Below are 20,538 nucleotides of genomic sequence, written 5' to 3'. Positions count from 1 at the left end.
TTAAAAAACACAAATGAACCATCCCATAAAACGGGGGCGGATCATCCCATCTCCGAACCGAGCACATCCTCATGGCGTGATTGGTTGCTCCAGGCATGGGGAGCCGATATGGAGGACCGGTCCAGGCTCACGGGAGGCCGACTGAAATCATGCACTGAGCTATGTTTGGTTGTCTTTGTTGTTGGTCCAGTATGAGACGGAATCGTGTTTGGTTGCATGTATGGATAAGAGTTGGGTGCATGTCACATGGGTCTTGCGCGCTCACCTGCACCGTGCCATCCTAGCTCGCGAGGGAAGGTCGTTTTTGGACGGATGGAGAGATGTGGGATGAGAGGGGGTGGAGTGGACCAAAAGGATGCAGCCGTATGGTGCGAGAAGAGAGCAACCAATCACGTTTAAGCGCAGGAGATGATACCCGGATGCCACCATTCCGCCTAGCCATCACGCCCTCAGCGACTCTAACGGTCGAACCCAACCGACCCCGGACTTGCCGATTCTCTTTCATAACCTTCGCCTGCTCCCAGAATGACCGGCTAGCTAGGGTTTTGTTTGCAAACCCCAATCTGATCCCCACCACCACGCAACCGCAGCCGCAGCCGCCGCCGCCGGCGAGGGGCGACCGCGGGGCGCGGTTGCCGAAGGGATGGCGAACCGCACAGACCCCCTCGCGAAGAGCATCCACGGGACGAACCCGCAGAACCTGGTGGAGAAGATTGTGCACTCCAAGATCTACCAGAGCACCTACTGGAAGGAGCACTGCTTTGGCCTCACCGCCGAGACGTTGGTCGACAAGGCTATGGAGCTCGACCACACCGGCGGGACCTACGGCGGCAACCGCAGCCCACCCCGTTCCTCTGCCTCGCGCTCAAGATGCTGCAGATCCAGCCCGACAAGGACATCGTCGTCGAGTTCATCAAGAACGAGGATTACAAGTACGCCTTTCTTTCTGTCTGCCGATTTCTAATTGGTTCCATTCTTTTCCTCCCCCCCCCCCAAACCCCCCCTCAAGGGTTGGGAGTTCCTTTCTGTCAAATTGACACGGCATTGATGTTGCTTTTCTCGGTAGGTATGTTCGCGTTCTGGGGGCCTTCTACATGCGCCTCACCGGCACCGTTGCTGATGTCTACCAGTATCTGGAGCCACTCTACAACGACTACCGCAAGCTCAGGCATAAGCTCAGCGATGGACGTAGGCACCTGCTTTTCCCCAATTTAAATTCCTCAAAACTCATTTGTTTTTGCACTGGTAACTGTAATTAAACTTGGGGTGAATATTTGGGCTTGCATTTATTTACAAAGGTATTCATTTTTCATTTCAGAGTTCGCACTTACCCATGTTGATGAGTTCATCGATGAGTTGCTGACCAAGGACTACTCCTGTGATACAGCCCTCCCCCGTATTCAGAAAAGGTTTGTTTTAGTCCAAATGTTCAGTGAGCCTCTGAGGTGCTCTAAAATCGTTTTCTGCTTGCTCATATCTTCAAAAAAAAAAATCTCTAGCGTTCAGTTTCATCTCGTGAGTGGACTTTTGTGGATTGTTTGATCAGATGGGTTCTTGAAGCGTCTGGAACTCTAGAACCAAGAAGAAGTGCACTTGAGGATGATTTTGAGGAAGAAGAGGAAGACAAGGAGGAACAACCTATGGAAATTGACCAGCCTAATGGCCATGAGAAGGTTGACACACTTTTCAATTCAATCTGCAGTGACTCTACCAAATTTTAACTTGGTATGCTGAATTCATTTTTATCATCTTTTCAGGATAATCATCGTGGAAGAAGCCCTGCAAGGGACCGGGATCGGGACCGGGACCGGGACCGGAAACACGAAAGGCATCACAGGTATGCTGCTCTCTATGAACTGCACTCATATTTTGGTTTGTTATTGAATTATTCTGACTGTTTCTTGGCCTGCTAATTAGTGTCTAGTATCAATATTGCTTGTGTGAAAATAATGTATCAGAGTAAAAAAGATGAGTTCACTAAACTCAAGCTGTTAGCACTCTTTTGATTGTGTGATGTGATCTCTGAAATTTCAAGCCAACAACGTTGTAAAATGCCTTTTGACTGGTTAATGAACCTGAAGTCCATTCCTTTTTACTAATCATGAGAGCCATTCTGCTTAAGTCATACTTTTTGGTCAAGTGTCTAGTGAGCGCATGCATGTTTTGTCTTTGTTATTGATAGCTCCAAAATAAAATACCATGCCTTACTGTCATTATAGAACATACAGCAGTTTTGTTTTGCAGAACTCTGTTCTTACTGATATCCTGTTGGCATTCAGTGTATATTATCTGTGTTCTGGCTAACTGCACAGTAAAAACTCATTAAATTTTGTCCTAACGCCTATACGGCAGATAGCGTTGAATATGATGTCTTGGACCAGCTTAATAAAATAATGTTCTAAGTTCTGACGATTGATAAAAATATCATTTTTTTAATTTCTAGTCTAGATGCCTTTGATTTTTATTCTTGATACCATATACTGGAAGCTGTTGCTGTATCATTGCAGTTTTCATATCAGTGTTACTGCCATGGCATGTTAATATCAAGAGCCATTGGTAGGTAAACTGCTTCCTAGAGTGAAAATTGTGGCTCTGCCAGGTTTCTCTGCACTGATAGTGTGCAGTGAGAAGTATGATGGACCAAACAGATAGAAAGTCATAAATAGCTTGGAATTTAACATCTTGATATCATTTCGCTTGTTTTAGTTTACATTGAAGTCCGTAGCATAATTTTCTTTTCTTTTGTTTCTGCATATTTTCTGGCTGCTTTGGCTGACACATTTCAGGTTTTCACAATAACTTGCTTGCTTTCATGAAAGTTTAATGTGTAACATATGTTTGGTTTCTGTGAACTACTTAAATACTTCTGTTTTCTTTATTAGAAGTGTATAGGTTCTGATGTACTTGTCATATGTTGATCAGCCAAATGATCATTATATCAAATCTTGTTTGCTTTCAGTAAACCAAGGGTGTAACTGGGATAAAAGAAATGTTAATGATTTTGTATTAGCATTTTGCAAACACTGTTTCTGGTATTGTAACGTAAAAATTGTAACTTAAAAGTTTGGGGAAGGCAGGATTTTTTATCAAGTAAATTTTTTTACTAAAAACAGACCTATTCAGTCCAAAGTATTTCATCAGGTGTGGATAAGTAATGGATAGAAGAACAAAAGGTTGTTGAAACTGAAATGTGATATTAAATTGGAACACTGTGGCCAGTATGGTACTGTGTGTCTTGCTAATGAGTAATACAGTATGATACTTGTTCCATTTGATTGCCATGCAAGTCAATTTGGTTATTTTTACTGTACCTCCATAGGTGTATTATGATGACTACTCATCTCTTTTTGGCCATGGGGATCTGTCTTTAGTAAAACATTTGACTTGAGAATTTTGCTCCCTTGTGATTGCAGTGACATGATGTTTGTTGATTTAACCGCCTTTAGGTAATAACTGCTGCACTTCTATCTCTGCTACAGGGACCGAGATCATGATAGAGATCGGGATTACGATAGGGACTATGGGAGAGGACGGGACAGAGACCGAGATAGAGATCGTGAAAGGGACAGAAACAGGGATAGGGATCGCGACCGTCACCGTCTGCGAGACGATGACTACAGCCGAGACAGGGACCGAGACCGTGAGAGGGATGGTAGGGAAAGGGAACACCGGGACAGAGACCGTGGCAGGCACAGGAGCCGCTCAAGGAGCAGGGATCGGCGAGACAGAGACCGTGAAGATGGAGAGTACCGCAGGAGGCGTGATCGTGGCAGTGTGAGTCCTCGAGGACGTGGTGAGGATGGCGCCACAAGGGAGGAACCGAAGAGGAAGAAGGAAAAGAAAGAGAAGAAGGGAGAACAAAATGCTCCAGATCCAAATGATCCTGAGATCATAGAAATGAACAAGCTCCGGGCCTCACTAGGGTTGAAACCGCTGAAGTAGATTTCTTGCTGTAGTGTATTAATACGAAGCTTGTCAGCTGTGATAGTTTGAACTGGAAATGCTGAGCTGTGGATATGCATCCAACATTTTTTTCTGGCTTCCTCAGCTTCGTGTAGTTACCTATTAATTTTAATGTAACGATATCATTTGATTGTTTAGTTGTCCATTGCGATGCATGTTTCGATTGTGACTGCTTAAGCATGAAGGAAAGCAGCAACCGAGCACGTTATGCTGCGCTAGTCTGCTGCACATTATTCTCATACCGTGCATATTAATGTAATCCTTAAGTAAATAACCGTGCGCATTAATGGAACCCTTCCTTAGGTTCGTTACATGTAAAGTAGGGTTTCTCTGGAGCAAACATAAGACTTGTTTTATCAACAATATTTCTCTGCTTATCTGATCTTTCAACCACTATAGATAGAGGACCCCAACTCAGTCAGCACTAATGGCATAAGGCTGTCCCAACTACCAAGCGAAGCTTCTGCATTGTCTCAAAGCAAAATCCGCAGTTAGCCAGTTCCAGCATTACAACAAAGCAACCACCAACCAGGCATGACCAACCGATGAAAGGACAGTATTACTTGTGTACGGACTTCAAAATCTCCCAGCTCAACCGCATATGCAATGGCAATGGAGCAACAAAGCTGAGTTTCTCAAGATCAGAGAAATTGTGGTTGGATTCTGAAGACTGCAGCCGCTGCATAGCTGCTGAGATGTCAGGAAGGATCATCTGCTTGCAGTGTAGATGAAGCTGAGGCTGGTCCTCAGCTACGCTTCCACCACCCAAAGCGAGTCCAAAGGGAAGCTTCCTTTTCTTGAGCATTTCCACATCCATTGCTTGCGGAATGGGAAGAGGCATCCAGTTCTGGTGCGCTTGGCGTCCGTACTTGTAATCCCCAACAATTGGTGTTCCAAGAACCTCTGCACAATGGACTCGGAGCTGGTTCGGTTCAAGAAGAAAACATGAGCAAATTTTTCAGTGTCTTCAAGTAAGATGAAACCAGTTTGTTCAGAGATGACTGACACAGGAGTATTATAATTACCTGATGCTTCCTTCCAGTACGAGGAAATAGTTCTAACCAAGTATAGCCTACAATTATTAGCAAACTTTCAATATTATTATTTAAATCACAATAATAGTTATCTGTAATTGAAGTCTACATCATATTAGGATGGGTTTTCCTTAAAGCAGTCTCATTGCATCACATTTTGCTTCTAGATACATAGCAAAATATATATATTTAGAAAAATCAAAACGACCTACATTTTGAAACAGAGGGAGTAGTTATCTGTAATTGATTATCTGAGAGGCAATACATTTACATATATAGGGGAGGAGGATCCTAGGCGAAAGGAAACCTATGAGAGACAATACATTTACATATATAGGGGAGGAGGATCCTAGGCGAAAGGAAACCTAAGAGATCAGGACTCCTCCCCATATCTCTATCCTAACCAATATAGCAGAGTCCGGCCGACACTAATATAGCTAGGCACAGGACTATTCCAGGCGCAGCACCTAATCCTTATAGGAGTAGGACTCTTTCTAACACCCCCCCCCCCCCCCCCGCAGTTGAAGCGTCCGTGGAGCGAACGTTGAGACTGGACCGAAATTCAGTGAAGACCGAAGATGGCAGTCCTTTGGTGAAGATGTCGGCGAACTGAGACGTCGTCGGCACGTGAAGAACGCGGACATCACCAAGGGCAACAAGCTCTCGAACAAAGTGAAGATCGATCTCCACATGCTTCGTACACTGATGCTGGACAGGGTTGGAAGACATGTATACCGTGCTGATGTTGTCACAATAAACCAAAGTTGCCTTGCGCAACGGAACATGCATCTCTGACAGCAGCTGACGGAGCCATGTAGCTTCAGCAACGGCATTGGCGACCGCCCGATATTCAGCCTCAGCACTGGAACGAGAGACCGTATTCTGACGTTTGGACAACCAAGACACAAGATTGTCCCCGAGGAACACGGCATAACCAGAAGTTGATTTGCGAGTGTCTGGACAACTTGCCCAATCGGCATCAGAGTAGACAACCAGCTCGGACTGAGAGGAGGGGCGTACAAGCAATCCCAAATGAAGAGTGTCGCGAACATAGCGTAGGATGCGCTTGAGTGCAGCCAGATGTGGTTCCCGCGGGTCGTGCATATGTAGACAAACCTGCTGAACAGCGTATGCAATGTCCGGACCAGTGAAAGTCAGATACTGAAGTGCTCCTGCCAGGCTCCGAAAATCCGTAATGTCCTTCAATGGAGCACCATGTGCAGCCAATTTTGGATTGACGTCGACCGGAGTGGCGCTAGGCTTGCAATCACTCATGCCAGCTCGCTCAAGAATATCGATCATGTACTGCCGTTGGGAGAGAAAGAGACCCAAGGGGGTCTGCTGAACATGCATGCCAAGGAAGTGATGTAACTGACCGAGATCCTTCATTGAGAATTCTTGCTGTAGAGCACCGATGGTGTGCTTTAGGAGAGATGCTGAAGAGGCGGTCAGAACTATATCATCAACGTAGAGCAGCAAATAGATTAGATCTTCCCCGCGGCGATATATGAACAGGGAGGTGTCCGACTTGGCCTCAACAAACCCAAGCTTCAGGAGATGAGAGGCGAATCTGCTGTACCAAGCCCTAGGCACCTGCTTGAGGCCGTAGAGTGATCTGTTCAGGCGGCATACATGACCTGGACGGGCAGAGTCCTCAAACCCAGATGGCTGAACACAAAATACTGTTTCGGTCAGGTTCCCATGCAGGAAGGCATTGTTGACATCGAGTTGATGAATCAGCCAACCATGTGAAAGAGCCAATGAGAGAACAGTACGGACTGTTGCAGGCTTGACTACTGGACTGAAGGTTTCTGAAAAATCAATGCCCCGCCGTTGAGTGAAGCCGCGGAGCACCCACCGTGCTTTATATCGCTCAAGGGAACCATCAGCCTTGAATTTGTGCTTGAATACCCACTTGCCTGTCACAGCATTAGAGCCCGACGGTCGAGGAACGAGATCCCAAGTGTTATTGGCGAAGAGGGCAAAATATTCAAGCTCCATGGCGGCGCGCCAGTTCGGATCAACGAGAGCAGCACGATAACTTCGTGGTACTGGAGACAGAGCTGAGGCCTCAAAGAGAGCAGGGACCCTGATGCCACGCTTGCCCCTGGTAATCATGCCGTGTTGATTTATCACAAGGGTGATGGGCACGGTGCCAGTAGGAACAGCAGACAACGGGGGTGGTGCAGGGACGGGCGACGACGACGAGATCTGGTCGCGGCGCGAGTAAACCAGTCCGCGGAACCGCTCAGGGTCCGGCACAGGCTGTGGAGGCGCCGTAGAGACGTCCCTGGCTGGTGTCGACGAGTAGCCAGGAGGAGGCGACGGGGCTGCAGGGAGGACCGGGGACGGGCGCCCCTCTCTGGCTAGTGTTGGAGAAGAGCCAGGAAGGGGCGATGGAGCTGCAGGGAGGCCTGGGGGCGCTCCTGCGGGCATCATGCAGCGATACGACGAGGCAGTGGCGTCGGCCGGTGAGGGCGACAGGCGCAGCAGGCCGCCTGGCGAGGGAGCCGGCATGGTGGGGCCAGGCAGGGAGCTAGGCGCTGCCTGGGAAGCGGCCTGGGAGGCACCAGGGAGTGGTTCTGAACCTGCAGAAAACAATGGGGGCAATAGCTCGAAGGGAACTGGAACCGAATTAGTCAACTCATCCAGAAAATCAAAGGCCGCACGCGTGGGGGGAGAAGACACCTCCGAAAACGGAAAGGAGGACTCGTCGAAGACCACGTGGCACGATATGATGATGCGGTTGGAATGACGGTCAAGGCAAAGGTAGCCCTTGTGATGAGGGGAGTAGCCGAGGAAGACACATAGGGCAGAACGAGGGGAAAGTTTGTGTGGGGCGGTGGTGGTGAGGTTGGGATAGCACTTACAACCGAAAACACGAAGATGCTCGTATGAGGGTGTAGATCCCAGTAGGGTGTAGTGTGGCGTCGAGAAGGAGAGGGTTTTGGTTGGAAGGATGTTAAGGAGGTATGTGGCAGTACCTAGTGCCGCGGCCCAATAGATGGGGGGGATGCTCGCCTGAATCAGCAAGGTGCGGATGACGTTGTTGATGGAGCGAAGGATGCGTTCAGCTTTACCGTTTTGAGCAGAGGTGTAGGGGCAGGACATGGGCAGGTGGATGTCGTGCGACTGGAGGAATGTGCGGGTGCGGAGATTATCGAATTCGCGGCCATTGTCGCACTGAATGCCCTGGACGGTGACGCCAAACTGTGTGCGGACATAGGCAAAGAAGTTAGTGAGCGTAGAGTAAGTGTCACACTTGAGCTGAAGGGGAAACGTCCACAAGTAATGAGAAAAATCATCCAGAATAGCCAAATAATACTTATGACCTGAGACACTAACGACAGGTGAAGTCCAAAGATCACAATGAATTAATTGAAAAGGACGACTAGCACGAGAGGATGACACACGAAAAGGTAGGCGGACATGACGACCTAGCTGACAAGCGTGACACAAAGTACTGTGATCACTTTTATTGCAAGAGATAGCCGACGAATGCGCTAGTTTGGAGAGAGCCTCATGGCCCGGATGCCCAAGCCGCTGGTGCCAAAGAGACGATGTGGACGCATGGAATACAGAAGCAGGCAGCCGCAATGGGTAGAGGGGACCGTAGCTATCACACCTGATGATCTCGCTCCGAGTGTGCAGATCCTTCACAGAGCAGCCAAAAGGGTCAAATTCCACAGAGCAATTGTTGTCAGTGGTGAACTAGCGAACAGAAATCAAATCCTTAATAAGGGATGGAGAAACCAAGACATTATTAAGGCGGAAGTTAGGAGATAAATGAGCAGTGCCAGTTGAGGTAACGAGGATGAGATGCCCATTGCCGACAACAATGTTAGATGGAAGATGATGTGAGGAAGGAGTGGGGGAGATTATACTAGCGTCCGATGTCATGTGACTGGAAGCACCTGTGTCGAGGAACCACTTGTGCTGTTGAGGTTGCTGCAGCGACATGGTCTGGAAGTTGGCGGCCAAGGTTTGCTGGTCCCACCCAGCCGTCGGAGGAAGGGCGCTGACATAACTGGGGGCCGGTCCATAGGCAGCAGAAGGGACCCCCCACTGGCCCGCCTATTGACTAGGAGGGCCGACGAAGAAAGCCTGGGGCTGCTGCTGGGCAGTCCCAGCCGGCGGGCGCGGGGCGGAGGGCGGGCACTGTCCAGGCCACATGTAGATGGCGCCTGTCCAAGGGTTGACGTAGCTGTAGCCGGAGGGAGGCTGGCCTGGAGCGCTAGCGCCGGAGGAGTTGCCGGAGTTGTTGCTGTTGTTGCCAGACTTCTGGCCACCGCGTTTCCCCCGTTTCCAACGGTGCTGTTGCTGTCCAGAGGTGGAGCCGCCCCTCGAGGCACCCGTGCCGCCCCCGAAGCCTCCGGTGCCGCCCCTGAGCTGCTGCTGTTGAGGACGCTGGGGAGGCTGCTGTGAAGTGGGCGGTTTGGGGCCACCAGAGCCGCTGGAGCCGGGCACCGCGGCGAGAGCGATGGCAGGGGCAGCCTTGGCCATGGTGAGTTCCGCAAGAGCCAGATCATCACGGACTTGCAGGAAGCTGGGAAGTGGGTTCATGCGGCGGATGTGGAGGCCGAGTGCGAGGAAGCGCTCGTTAAGGCCCCGGACGATGTTGAGGACGAGGGTCCGATCGGAGACGGGCTTGCCAAGATCGCGAAGGTCCTCAGCAAGCTTCTTCTAGCGACGACAGTACTCAGCAACAGGAAGATCCCCTTGAGAGAAGGCTCGGAACTCCTGGTCGGCGTAGAGAGCGCGGGTGGTGCGGTTGCCGAGGAACTGTGACTTGATGGCGAGCCAGAGGACGCGGGTAGGGACGCTGCGTTGGGACACCGTGTCGGCGAGGTCATCGCTGATGGTGCCGAGAATCCAGGTACGAACGACGGCGTTCATGCGCACCCAATCTGGTGAGGTGGGGGCGACGTCGTCGGAGAGGACGTGGCGCTCCAGGGAGAACTTGGTGAGGGTGAGCATGAAGGACTCACGCCACCGGGCGTAGAAGGTGGAGTTGACGTCGAGGAGGAGCGGCACGAGAGCCCAGATGTTCTGCACGGCAACGGCCTGAGCGTGTAGATTCAGCAGGGTCGCGGCTTCATGTTGGAGAAGGACGGCGTCGAGGAGGGAGACAGTGGCGCCGTCCGCGGCGTCACAGGGGGAGGCAGCGTTGTCCTCGGGCGCCGGGACCGCAGCGGCGGCACGCTCGCGGGCAACGCGCTCCTGGGCATCGCGCAGACGAGCATCAACCGCGTCGCGTTCCTGCTGTGCGAGGGCAGCCTCGCGGTCAGCGTCGGCCGCACGGGCGAGGGCTGCCGCGCGCTGGGCCTGAGCGGCGCGCTCGCGTTCCTCGTCAGCAGCGCGAATGATTTCAGCGCGCTGGAGATCCGCGGCGGCGTCGGCGACGAGGTCGGGGTCCTGGACCGTGCCAGGGTCGACAGGGGCAGCGTCAGAATTGGCGCCGGCCATAAAGCAGCGCCGGGGAGAGGCGCGCTGGAGCAGCGCTGAGGAGAAGCGCGCTGGAGCTGCGTCGGGAACGGCGCGCTGGTGCGGAAGCGGAGTTGAGGAGAAGAACCCTAAACTCGTGATACCATGAAAGCAAAGGAGATACGTGGAAATAGTAGATTGATTATCTGAGAGACAATACATTTACATATATAGGGGAGGAGGATCCTAGGCGAAAGGAAACCTAAGAGATCAGGACTCCTCCCCATATCTCTATCCTAACCAATATAGCAGAGTCCGGCCGGCACTAATATAGCTAGGCATATTCCAGGCGCAGCACCTAATCCTTATAGGAGTAGGACTCTTTCTAACAATGTTCAATAATATGATGCATTGTATTCAGCAATCTGTTTAATTTGCTAAGCTTACAGTGACTCATCCAGGACTTAAAGCACTAGAAAACACAAAATTGGATCATCAATGATAATAGCAGACCAGACAAATGCATCTTAATTACATAACAGTTTTACCTTGCTGCCTATGCTCATATTTTTCTAACTGAATTCGTTTTTATTCACATATCATTTGTAGCTGTTTGACATTATTCTCATTAGCAGCATTAGTGTCCTAGAGTTCTACAGTTTCTCATGCTACTTATTACAGGCCATTAGTTATTTACTTCTCTAGTAAAAAGAACAGAATTTGCTCTTCAACAGGCAATTTTTTGTTTCTTCCTACCTTGCGGACAAGATTCAATCACACGGTACTCTGTCAAAGCATCTTGAACAGAGGCAGGATTGGAACCAGCGCAAACAGTTAAACGCTCCGACTTGCCATCTTGTAATACAATCTGTGAAAGTGCAAAGCACCACCATAAAATACTGCCAATAGAAACAGCAGGAAATGGCAAGCAATATAGTGGGTGAACAATGAAAGGCCTAAAGCCTCACAGGTAACCCAGGAACTCACACACAGAACACACACATACACAGTAGTCTTTTGGTGCTGCAATTGCTTGCTGCCTTTTCTGTTTTCTTCTCTATTTATACACAGCCGAGAGCTACAATAGGGCCTGTAATTGAAAGCTAACAACTACAGCCATCACTACCTTGATTGGCTTATTATTCTCACTAACTAGCAGCTGGAAATCTGCTAAGTAAATAGGCTCTGCACCTAGACACTCTGAACCTGGACAGGCTCTGCACCTAGACACTCAGAACCTGGACAGCACGCACAGGATTACTCCTAACAAACAAACCATATGGAAAAGAAAGAAGAGTTCTGAGATGGATCAGAGTTCCAAAAGCTGTAGGATAAGAAATAAAAGTTTGAGACAACAAAAATAACGGAGTTCTATTCCAAAACGTAACCAAAACTCAGTGATTGACTTCATAAAAACCATAATGTCCCACTTAACACAAATCAATAATGCAGTTACCCACATGCATGATCAACTTAGCTAACCTGTACTAGAACGAATGTATTTTTTATATGTATTCCCATAAAAAGAATGAAATGATGTTTTTCCTCACTTTTGTTACCTCCCCATTTATCATTTACAACAAATCATTGTAATATTAAGTTGGAGCAGTATGCATCGGACAATGCAATGCAAAAGGCCAGAACTCCTTTTCCATTATCTAAGAAAAACCAAGTCAGTGGCTGGCTGGGTGCCAGAGTTAGAGTACGGGTGGATATTGCCAGTTGTACAAACTACAAAGTAGAGCGAGAGAGGTGCAATTTTCACTGGCAGGTATCTCAACTGATTCTTAGTTAGATGGAAGCAGGTCACATATGATGCATATCTTTCAGGAGAACAAAAAAAGAAAGAAGTATATCTGATCATGTAACTGAGCAGACACAGGGGCTTTGTGGAATGATTTTGTTTGGCACTATGGAGCCATTTTCAACACAGGAAAAGGAGTCAAGGTTGTGAGGGAGCCAGTGAGACAGCATCTCTCAAGTTGGGAGAGCACATGAGAGATTTGATTTGCCGTCACCATGTCATTAGCCAAAACTGGCAAGAACCACCTCAGGGGGCATATGTATACAGTTCTGTAGTCTCAGGCTAAATAGGCACAACTTACTAATTGAGAAGGTTAAATAGACTTCTTTCCCTGACAAGAAACCCCTACAAGTTTCCATGCGCTGGTACCTCCATTGAAAATGAAAGAAAATAAAGTAAATGGATGAGACCTACATATCTTTTCATCATTACTTCACCCAGAAGAAACAAGTTAAAATGGAAAACTTGCCACTCAAAGAAACTATAATCTGGGTCTTGCCATCAGAAAAATGACCAACTGTAATTTTGCTGTTAAAGTCAGGAACATCTGCCATTACTGTAACTTTTATTACTCTTCTTGCAATAAAAACAAACAAACTCGAAAGTATAGTGCTGCAGCATCCCTGAGAAAACAAAAGGGTCCCTCTTTGATCTGCGACACAGCAAATATGCATTGCACCTGATGGCCTAACAAGTAAATGATTTGTTCATACAAAACAAGTAATCTTTCAGATATAGAATTCCTAGTTTGAGTTTTTTGTTCAAGAGACTTTCAGGTTAGTCCATTGTCACTGAGTTGTGCACATTTCTGAACTGTAAGTAAGATAAATGCAAAAGAGTTGCAACAATATTCCTACGAACCTTTGCAAGTGGAGCTGACAACAAGCCCTTGGGATGCCTAGGTCTTCCAATAACAAGTGCAACATATTTTCTTTGCAGTACTTGTTGAGTACCCTTGACATAATGGAAAATATTGTCAAGATACATGTGAAGATAATAACATTGCTGTTGCATGAGAATACAAAATGCTGCAGGATTGAGTAATATTATTTCTAAAAATATACGTTTAACTTACATCAGCTAAAGCATCAGCAGTTTTCTCACGAAATATAGCATGCATAATGGAAGCACTAAGTTGGGTTCTTCCCAGAACAAGGACGCCACTGCAATCCCTATCAAGCCTATGGACCTTGTGAGGTAAAAAAATAAGAACGTTAATAAACACGAAAGGCATGCATAAACTAACAAACAAGTTGTTTATTGAAATGGCACCAGCATAATGCCAACTTTCCGAGGCACTAAGAATATAAAGAGAGCTTGCATAATCTCAGAAAACATGCTACTTTAACGCTACAATACAGAGTATCATGGTATTGCCAGTTCCAACCAGAATATAGCATTCACTAATTTGAGATTGATCTACTCTACCTTGAAACATTCATGCCGAACTCTGTTTCTCTGAAACAAACATTCAATAGCTTCTTACGAAGCCTACCAGAATACCCTTATTCTTTGTTTCACCCACACTAATGGCATGTCGAATTGTCAAAATGTTCACAGGCCACGGAGAAACCATTCCTTTATAACAGCTAAATGTCACAAGAGATAGACTAGAGTGTAGACTGGGAACAGCATGGTATTTGGGGTAGGATCATAAAGAGGAATCGGAAGACATAGATTATAGGCTCCCATGCTTGTGACCCTGACAGCAGGCTCTACTAGATTACAGGGCTTAGCACTAACACCAATTAACTCCTCTAGTATAAATGCCTCACACAAGTGCACTTAAAATAATCAATACTGATTTGTGCACTGTTGAAAGAGATGATAGCCAAATAGCAGCTACACTTCGTCAAGGTCCTTGAAACAATGTTATCAACCACACTAAGTGTTTATGCAGGTTGGCAACCTTGACAAGGAGAGCAGGTTACCAGCCTTGATATCCAGCTCTAGAAATAATGAAGGCACCTAAACCAGTATGACAACGACAATTTTCTTGACAGCTATCACACTACATTTTCCAAAAGAAATATTATGCAAAGTATCACCTAAAAACACATCGATTGTTTTTTTAACAAAAAAAATGTCATTGTGTTCTTGTTAGTTACTGTAAGATGAGGATTGATATTTTATATAAGACTAGAACAATGATCTTCACAGTCTATTATTTAATTTAATACTGCTAGACATCTTATTCTGTTTGGGTCTTCAAATTCTGCACCCTGATTTTATAAAAGCTATAAAAAGGTCCTGTGAGCTCTTCAACGCAAATTTGAGTTAACACTTCTAGCTCATTGAAGGAAGTAACAGGATTTTAGTTAAGATAATACAGCAGGTTTGCACAATTATACACATGTACCATGGGCACTGCAAGCGAGTAGCAACTACAGCGTACAGAACTCACCAGTCGAGGTGCTTCAGAAGAACCATCCTCGAACAGTGGCGCCAGTATATCAATACTATTTTTTATGCCAACACCACCCTTCAGAATTAAGAAGCAAAAAGGTTTAGATAGGACCTGAAATTTTCTGAAACTGCAGGGAAAGAACATAAGAGTATTTACTTGCACTGGCATTCCAGGTGGTTTATTGAGCACAATGATGGCCCTATCCTGAAACAATTACAGATGCCAATTGCCAATAAAATTATTTATCATTCAGTCTAATCAACATATCTTTCAAAAAATAAATATAAATTTACACCTTGTATATCTCAAGGCTGCGTAGAAAATCAATCTCATTCTTGCTACCGAATTTCTTTGTCTTCTCAGAAACAGAAGATTCTTGAATGTTAAATGGGAGAAAAAGAATATCACCAGGCACAAGTTCATCTTTTGCTGAAACCTTTCAAACAATTAAAACAAGGTCACATACTGCAAGAGAGGACTCAGTTACTAGTCAAAACATTATGATCTATAACCTTATTAGGCTACAACTAAACATGGTCTCCCTTAATAATATCATTGGATGTTCTTCGTCCATGCCACTTTTTTCTTTGGCAATAGACAATAAATACTACAACAAAGCATGATAATTGTATGAGGATGCAGTGCAAAAAAACAAGACTTTTTTATAGCAGACAATAAAATATGGTTGCATGAAAAATACTGGACACGCAACATTTCAGGAATGGAAAAAATGAGGGGGTAGGGTAATGAAGAAAATGTGAACTAGATGGTCCTGATAATTGCTAAAACACAAATGATTTATCAAAACTGAGGCATTATGTTGAAACTTTGTTGCTGATGCCACCAGTCCAAGTCATTATTTGGTCAGTGACTGCTATTGCATCATACAAGTTATAAACCATGAAAGCTACCAAGTTTCTCATTTAAGTGATAGTACTATGTGAAGATAGGTGATTAAAGTGAAAAGGATTTGCTAATCATCGTTTCACTAACATGTAGAATGCCCGTGATACATTGAGCATCAAATTCTCAAGGCAAAGAATGGAGTTCAAAGTCCGCAAAATTCAATACTTGGTGGAGCAACTCTCCGACCAACCTGATATTACGTGGATCCGTTTGGCATTGTGGTGGATTTTCTAAAAGAACTTATTTCTTTCTAGATATGGACGTGAGAGTTGGTTATGAGCATCATTTTAGGATCCATAACACAAAAAATATTACTAGCATTAGTAAAGATTGCCATCCTAGAGCAGCACAGCACAGCAACCACAAACTGGCCCTAAATAAAACTGACGATTACATGTGCATATAGGTTTATATATTAGATGAAGGCAGATCTTTTATCTAATCACCATTTTTACGTGAAGAGAAGTTTGTGAATAAGGAACACAGCACCACCTTAATGTTAGCTACATTGATTTAAGATCATAAACCTTTTTAAGAGATCATTGCAGAACCTTAAAGTTATAACTCACTCAAATAACATATTTTATTTCTTTCAAAGAATATATTCACATTTTTTCTCAAAAATGTGTATACGCCAGCAAGTGTACGATGTATCCCAATTTACAAACTACTCATGACACAACTTGTGAAGGAAAAGCATCTGAAGGGAAAAATTAAAATTCAGACTGTCAGGTATTTCTGATTCACTCATGTCATTCATTACCCTTCTCAACCGGAGTTGATCAGCAATACCATCTGTTGAAGAGGTATCAGCAGTCAGAAGATTCCTCTTAACCTGCAATAGTGAAGACACAGCGCAAGAAATATTTTTTTAGTCAGAGGATAAACTGTACCTTCATGTAGCAGCACTCAAGGGGGCAAAATATTACAAGTTTGCATAGAGAGAGGACAGAATAAGTAAAAAACACAAAAATAGAATGCTAATCTCCCGCAATTGAGCCTCAACACTTTTGGGACTCAATTCCATAAAGAAATAAAAAAAGGCATGCTCCAAAGTACCTCATGCTTACAAAAAATCTCTATTAACGATTTGTGGCCTCAGATGAACACTCAGCTTGGAAGAAATTACACTGCCGTTTTCCTTCCTTCTATTGAAGTAAATAGTGACCACTGAGTCCAGATTTGGAACTTCATATCAGCAAATACCTACCTCTACGATTTTTCATTGGTCTTCTATCGTTAATGCTCCTTTTTTTAACACATTATTATGTGAGCATGCTACTGAGTGCATGAGGGATAAATTTGCATCCAACTCGAGATGACTTTCAGTATGTAAGTCTTCCTTGTGCACATGCTCATCCATACCCATTCATACAAACATTTTAGAATTCTTTTCATGAGCGCTGATACGTAAACCAACTACAAATTCACTATCCACAAAGACCAAGCAATTAGCTAATCATGTAAGATCTGAAGAAGAACGTAAAGTTTATGGTGTTTCACTTTCCAAGCTAGGCGAATCAACTGGGAGGGAAGAGGACAAGCACTGAAGCATTTGTTCGAGCACGTTGTGCGCGCACCTTGCGGAGGCGGAACAGCTTCTGCACCAGCGACGCCGGCATGTGCGGGCAGCAGCGCCGCACCCACCTGATCGCTGTGTCGTTGGAGCACGCGCCTTCTCCTCCGTCCCTTCGGGAGATGGCTCGCGCGGCAGCGTTGGCATCGAGCGGCGCGAAGGGAGGGAGCTCCACCCACCGCTTCCTGCTCCCCTCCCCACCGCCACTGCGACTGCCGTTTTCTAGCGCGCTGTGTCCCGCTGCGGCGCACAGACCGGCAACGTGCTGTTTTAGCGGCTTTGGAGCGGCGGCGGCCCGGCGGCGGAAGAGGAGCGGCGCCGTCCTCATCGCCATTGAGACTTCGGCCGGTGTCTTCTGTCTTCTGAGTTCTGACCCTCTGGCTTGTATACTAGCCGTTGGATCAAGAGAAAGAAGCCCTTCAACATAGATGGGCCGGGTTTGGGCCAAACAAACCGACAGACGGTATGCTTAGGCCCGACCATAAGCCCAGCAGCCAAAAAAATCGGAAAAAATCTACATAACCTCCCAACATATTAAGGATCAACCACGTCACCCCTTAAGTACAAAACCGGATGTTTAACCCCCTCATCTTTGCAAATCCATTTAAATGACCCCCTATAGTGGTTTTTCTGGTGGTTTTGCCAAGCTGGAGTGCTGAGGTGGATTATGTTGCTGATGTGGACCGCTTACATGTGCAGCCTCAGTCTCTCATCTCCATCTTCTTCCTCTGCTCTCTTTGCCGCTGCCTGCCATCCGCCCCTTCCTCACCTGAGCCGCCATACGTGGTCTGCCTCCTCCCCGGCCTACGCCGCCGCCTGCCATCCTCCTCCTTCCTCACCCAGGCCATCGCCCGTCGTCCACCCCTTCCCAGACTGCAGCGCCACCCGTCGTAGACCCTCTCCCCAAGGAGCAAAAGCTCTAGAGCTTTGCTATGGTGGACGATAGCTCTAGCGGATCAAATCGTCGGCGCTTCAGGCGGCTGGGACTACGATGGAGTGGCATTGTGTAGAGAGGAGAGGGAGGGGGTAATGTAGGATGGCTCACCGGAGGCGGGCATGGACGGAGATGGCCGGACGGCGACGGAGCTCGGGTGGCGGACGGTCTTCATGGTGACGGAGCTTCTCGGCGGCAAAACGATGACAGCGACTAGTGGAGCACGTGCGGCTTGATGTCGCGAAGCTCTTGGTGGCATCGGTGTGCTCCGGCATGCTCGGCACGAGGCAAATCTGCGCGGCCATGGCGGTGGCTTCTTCAGCTCTGGCGGCGGTAGCGGCTTCAATCGAGCGGGCGGTGCTCTGGCAACAAGGAGGTGTCAAGGACCGGCAACGGAGCTTAGGTTGGTCATCATGGAGCTCTAGGTGGAGCTAGCTGGCGACGCTCTGCTCGACCCCGCTACTTCCGGCGGGCTGGCAGGCCGATGCAAGCGGCCATGTGGAGGAAAAAAAAGAAATCTAACCTATCCACTTAAAAGCGGGGCCCACATGTCCATGTCAGTGTCTCAGTCCACTCAGCACTCAAGCTAGGCAAAACCAACCACTATAGGGGGTCATTTAAATGGTTTTGCAAAGGTGAGGGGGTTAAACATCCAATTTTGTACTAGAAGGGGTGATGTGGTCGAACCTTGATATATTGGGGGGTTATGTAGACTTTTTCCAAAAAAATCTATACAACCATCGCTATTCTTGCTAGACCACCACCCACCATCACCGTTCACTGCTGGGCTGCCACCATGCCGCACAGGAGGGCCAGGGATCGGCATAGTGGCATAGCCACGACATGCTTCGGTTGCAAGAGTAAAGTATGTTTTTTGAAACTAGCCAAGTAGGAGAGCTGCTGATTATATTAAAAAGAAGATGGAGTTCAGACTGGGCAATACAACCAAAGGAAAAAAATAACATCGGCCGATTGGATTGGGACATCAACACGCGTCGAACAACATGATTGCATCACTCAAACTCAACAAACAACACCGGCTGGTTGGATTGGGACATCAACACGCGCCGAACTCAACTCATCTCAACAAACAGGTCTAGCTGATCGGATTGGGATATCGACACGAACCGCACAATGCTCTCGCTCCACTCAACTCAAAGTTCCATCGCAACACCGCCCACGCTAGTACCTCCACCATGAACAGCCTCAACACATCACCAACTCGCCATCATCTCCGCCACTATCTCAAGGTTCCAAACTTCACCATCAACAGCCTCAATACCACCACCACACCATCACACCACCAGGGCATTCTTTTTTTATTTTTCACTTTTTTGTTTTTGTTCTTCTTCCAACAAACACCTCGATGGTTGTTGGCATGAGCAACCAAAGCAACGCCTCCATGGAGGAATACGACGCCACAGTCACCGCCGTCGCCTAATGTCAGATTTAGTGACCGGTAGTCCACCAAGGGGGTGCCTAAGTGGTAGATTTGTAGGCAGAGGTACCAATGATGATGTTGACCTCCCGCTCTGCGCGCTAGAACTTGCCGTTATCATTCCCGGCGCCCTGGCTAGCATCAGGGTTGCGCTGGTCATGGCGCTCTTCTTTGCGTTGGTCGTCACGGTGGCCATTGTCGTGGTAGTCATCGCGTCGGCCGTTGTCGCAGCGGTTGTCGTGGTGGTCATCCCGGCATGGCCGCTTGTATTCTATTGGAGTGCCTACTTCTTTCTTCAAGATCGAGCAATCTCGGAGATTGTGACATGCATCCTGGTGGAAGGGGCATGGAGCATTCAGCGTATCATCAAACTCCTCCTGGAGGAAAGTTGTTTGCCTTGCAGGGTCGGCTTCAGTGGTGAGGACCTTGGGGGCCCTTTTTCGAGGTCGGGAAGGCTCCGGCCTGGGTTGGCGCTGGTTGTCTTTATGTACCGATGGATTGTCATCATCATCGTGGCTGTGCTTGCCGTCCTAGAATCGGACATGCTCAGCCTCATCTATGTCAGCGTGAAGGTTGGCAATCTGCATCATGTGTCCGACCGTCTTTGGGTCGACCTGGAACATGGTGCGGAACATCGATTAGTTCTTGAACCGGTGCGGAAGAACCAAATGATGTAGTGGTCCTCAACGCCGGCTAGCTTGCTGTGGTTGTTGAAGAAGCGATGATGTACTCGTGGAGAGTTTCGTTCTTCCGTTGGTGGACTTGGCCGAGGTCCTGTGTGTTGGAGGTATGCCTTAGAGGCAATCATAGAGATGATGATATTCTATTTGTATCCATGATTTGTATATTGTGTTCATTGAATATCCATTAAAGGCTACTTGAATTGATTTGCAATTATGTGAATTGTATGTGAAACTCTTTACTTGTATGGTTTTTCTAAAGTTGTCCCTAGTCGGAGTTCATATGAGGACACACATGAATATTAGACTAGCACATGTATTAGTTGATGACTATGTTTCACAAGTCATGGATATGGAGATGTTAAACTAATA

The 20,538-nt window shown here is 47.0% G+C and overlaps 2 protein-coding genes across 2 annotated transcripts; one reads left to right on the top strand and one right to left on the bottom strand.

Annotated features, from left to right (window-relative positions):
• The first annotated feature begins 477 nt into the window (after positions 1–477).
• Positions 478–4,108, top strand: LOC101786110 (pre-mRNA-splicing factor 38-like). The gene is given in 7 exon segments (XM_012843424.3): positions 478–836; positions 839–932; positions 1,067–1,188; positions 1,319–1,409; positions 1,547–1,673; positions 1,758–1,837; positions 3,480–4,108. Coding segments are annotated over 7 exon segments (1,170 nt in total). The 5' UTR covers positions 478–643; the 3' UTR covers positions 3,943–4,108.
• Positions 4,109–4,213: 105 nt separating this feature from the next.
• LOC101785705 (RNA pseudouridine synthase 4, mitochondrial) lies at positions 4,214–17,478 on the bottom strand. The gene is made up of 10 exons (XM_004956219.2): positions 17,119–17,478; positions 16,302–16,373; positions 14,928–15,068; positions 14,789–14,836; positions 14,630–14,707; positions 13,301–13,414; positions 13,087–13,179; positions 11,178–11,289; positions 4,989–5,035; positions 4,214–4,885 (listed from the first exon to the last, which is right to left on the bottom strand). Exons 1-10 carry the CDS (start codon positions 17,446–17,448, stop codon positions 4,523–4,525), a joined length of 1,398 nt encoding a protein of 465 aa, XP_004956276.1. The 5' UTR covers positions 17,449–17,478; the 3' UTR covers positions 4,214–4,522.
• Between the last annotated feature and the right edge of the window lie 3,060 nt (positions 17,479–20,538).

This window comes from Setaria italica, chromosome II (assembly GCF_000263155.2).
Source record: "Setaria italica strain Yugu1 chromosome II, Setaria_italica_v2.0, whole genome shotgun sequence".
Classification (NCBI taxonomy): Eukaryota; Viridiplantae; Streptophyta; class Magnoliopsida; order Poales; family Poaceae; genus Setaria; species Setaria italica.
This window is presented reverse-complemented; position numbering and strand designations above follow the sequence as displayed.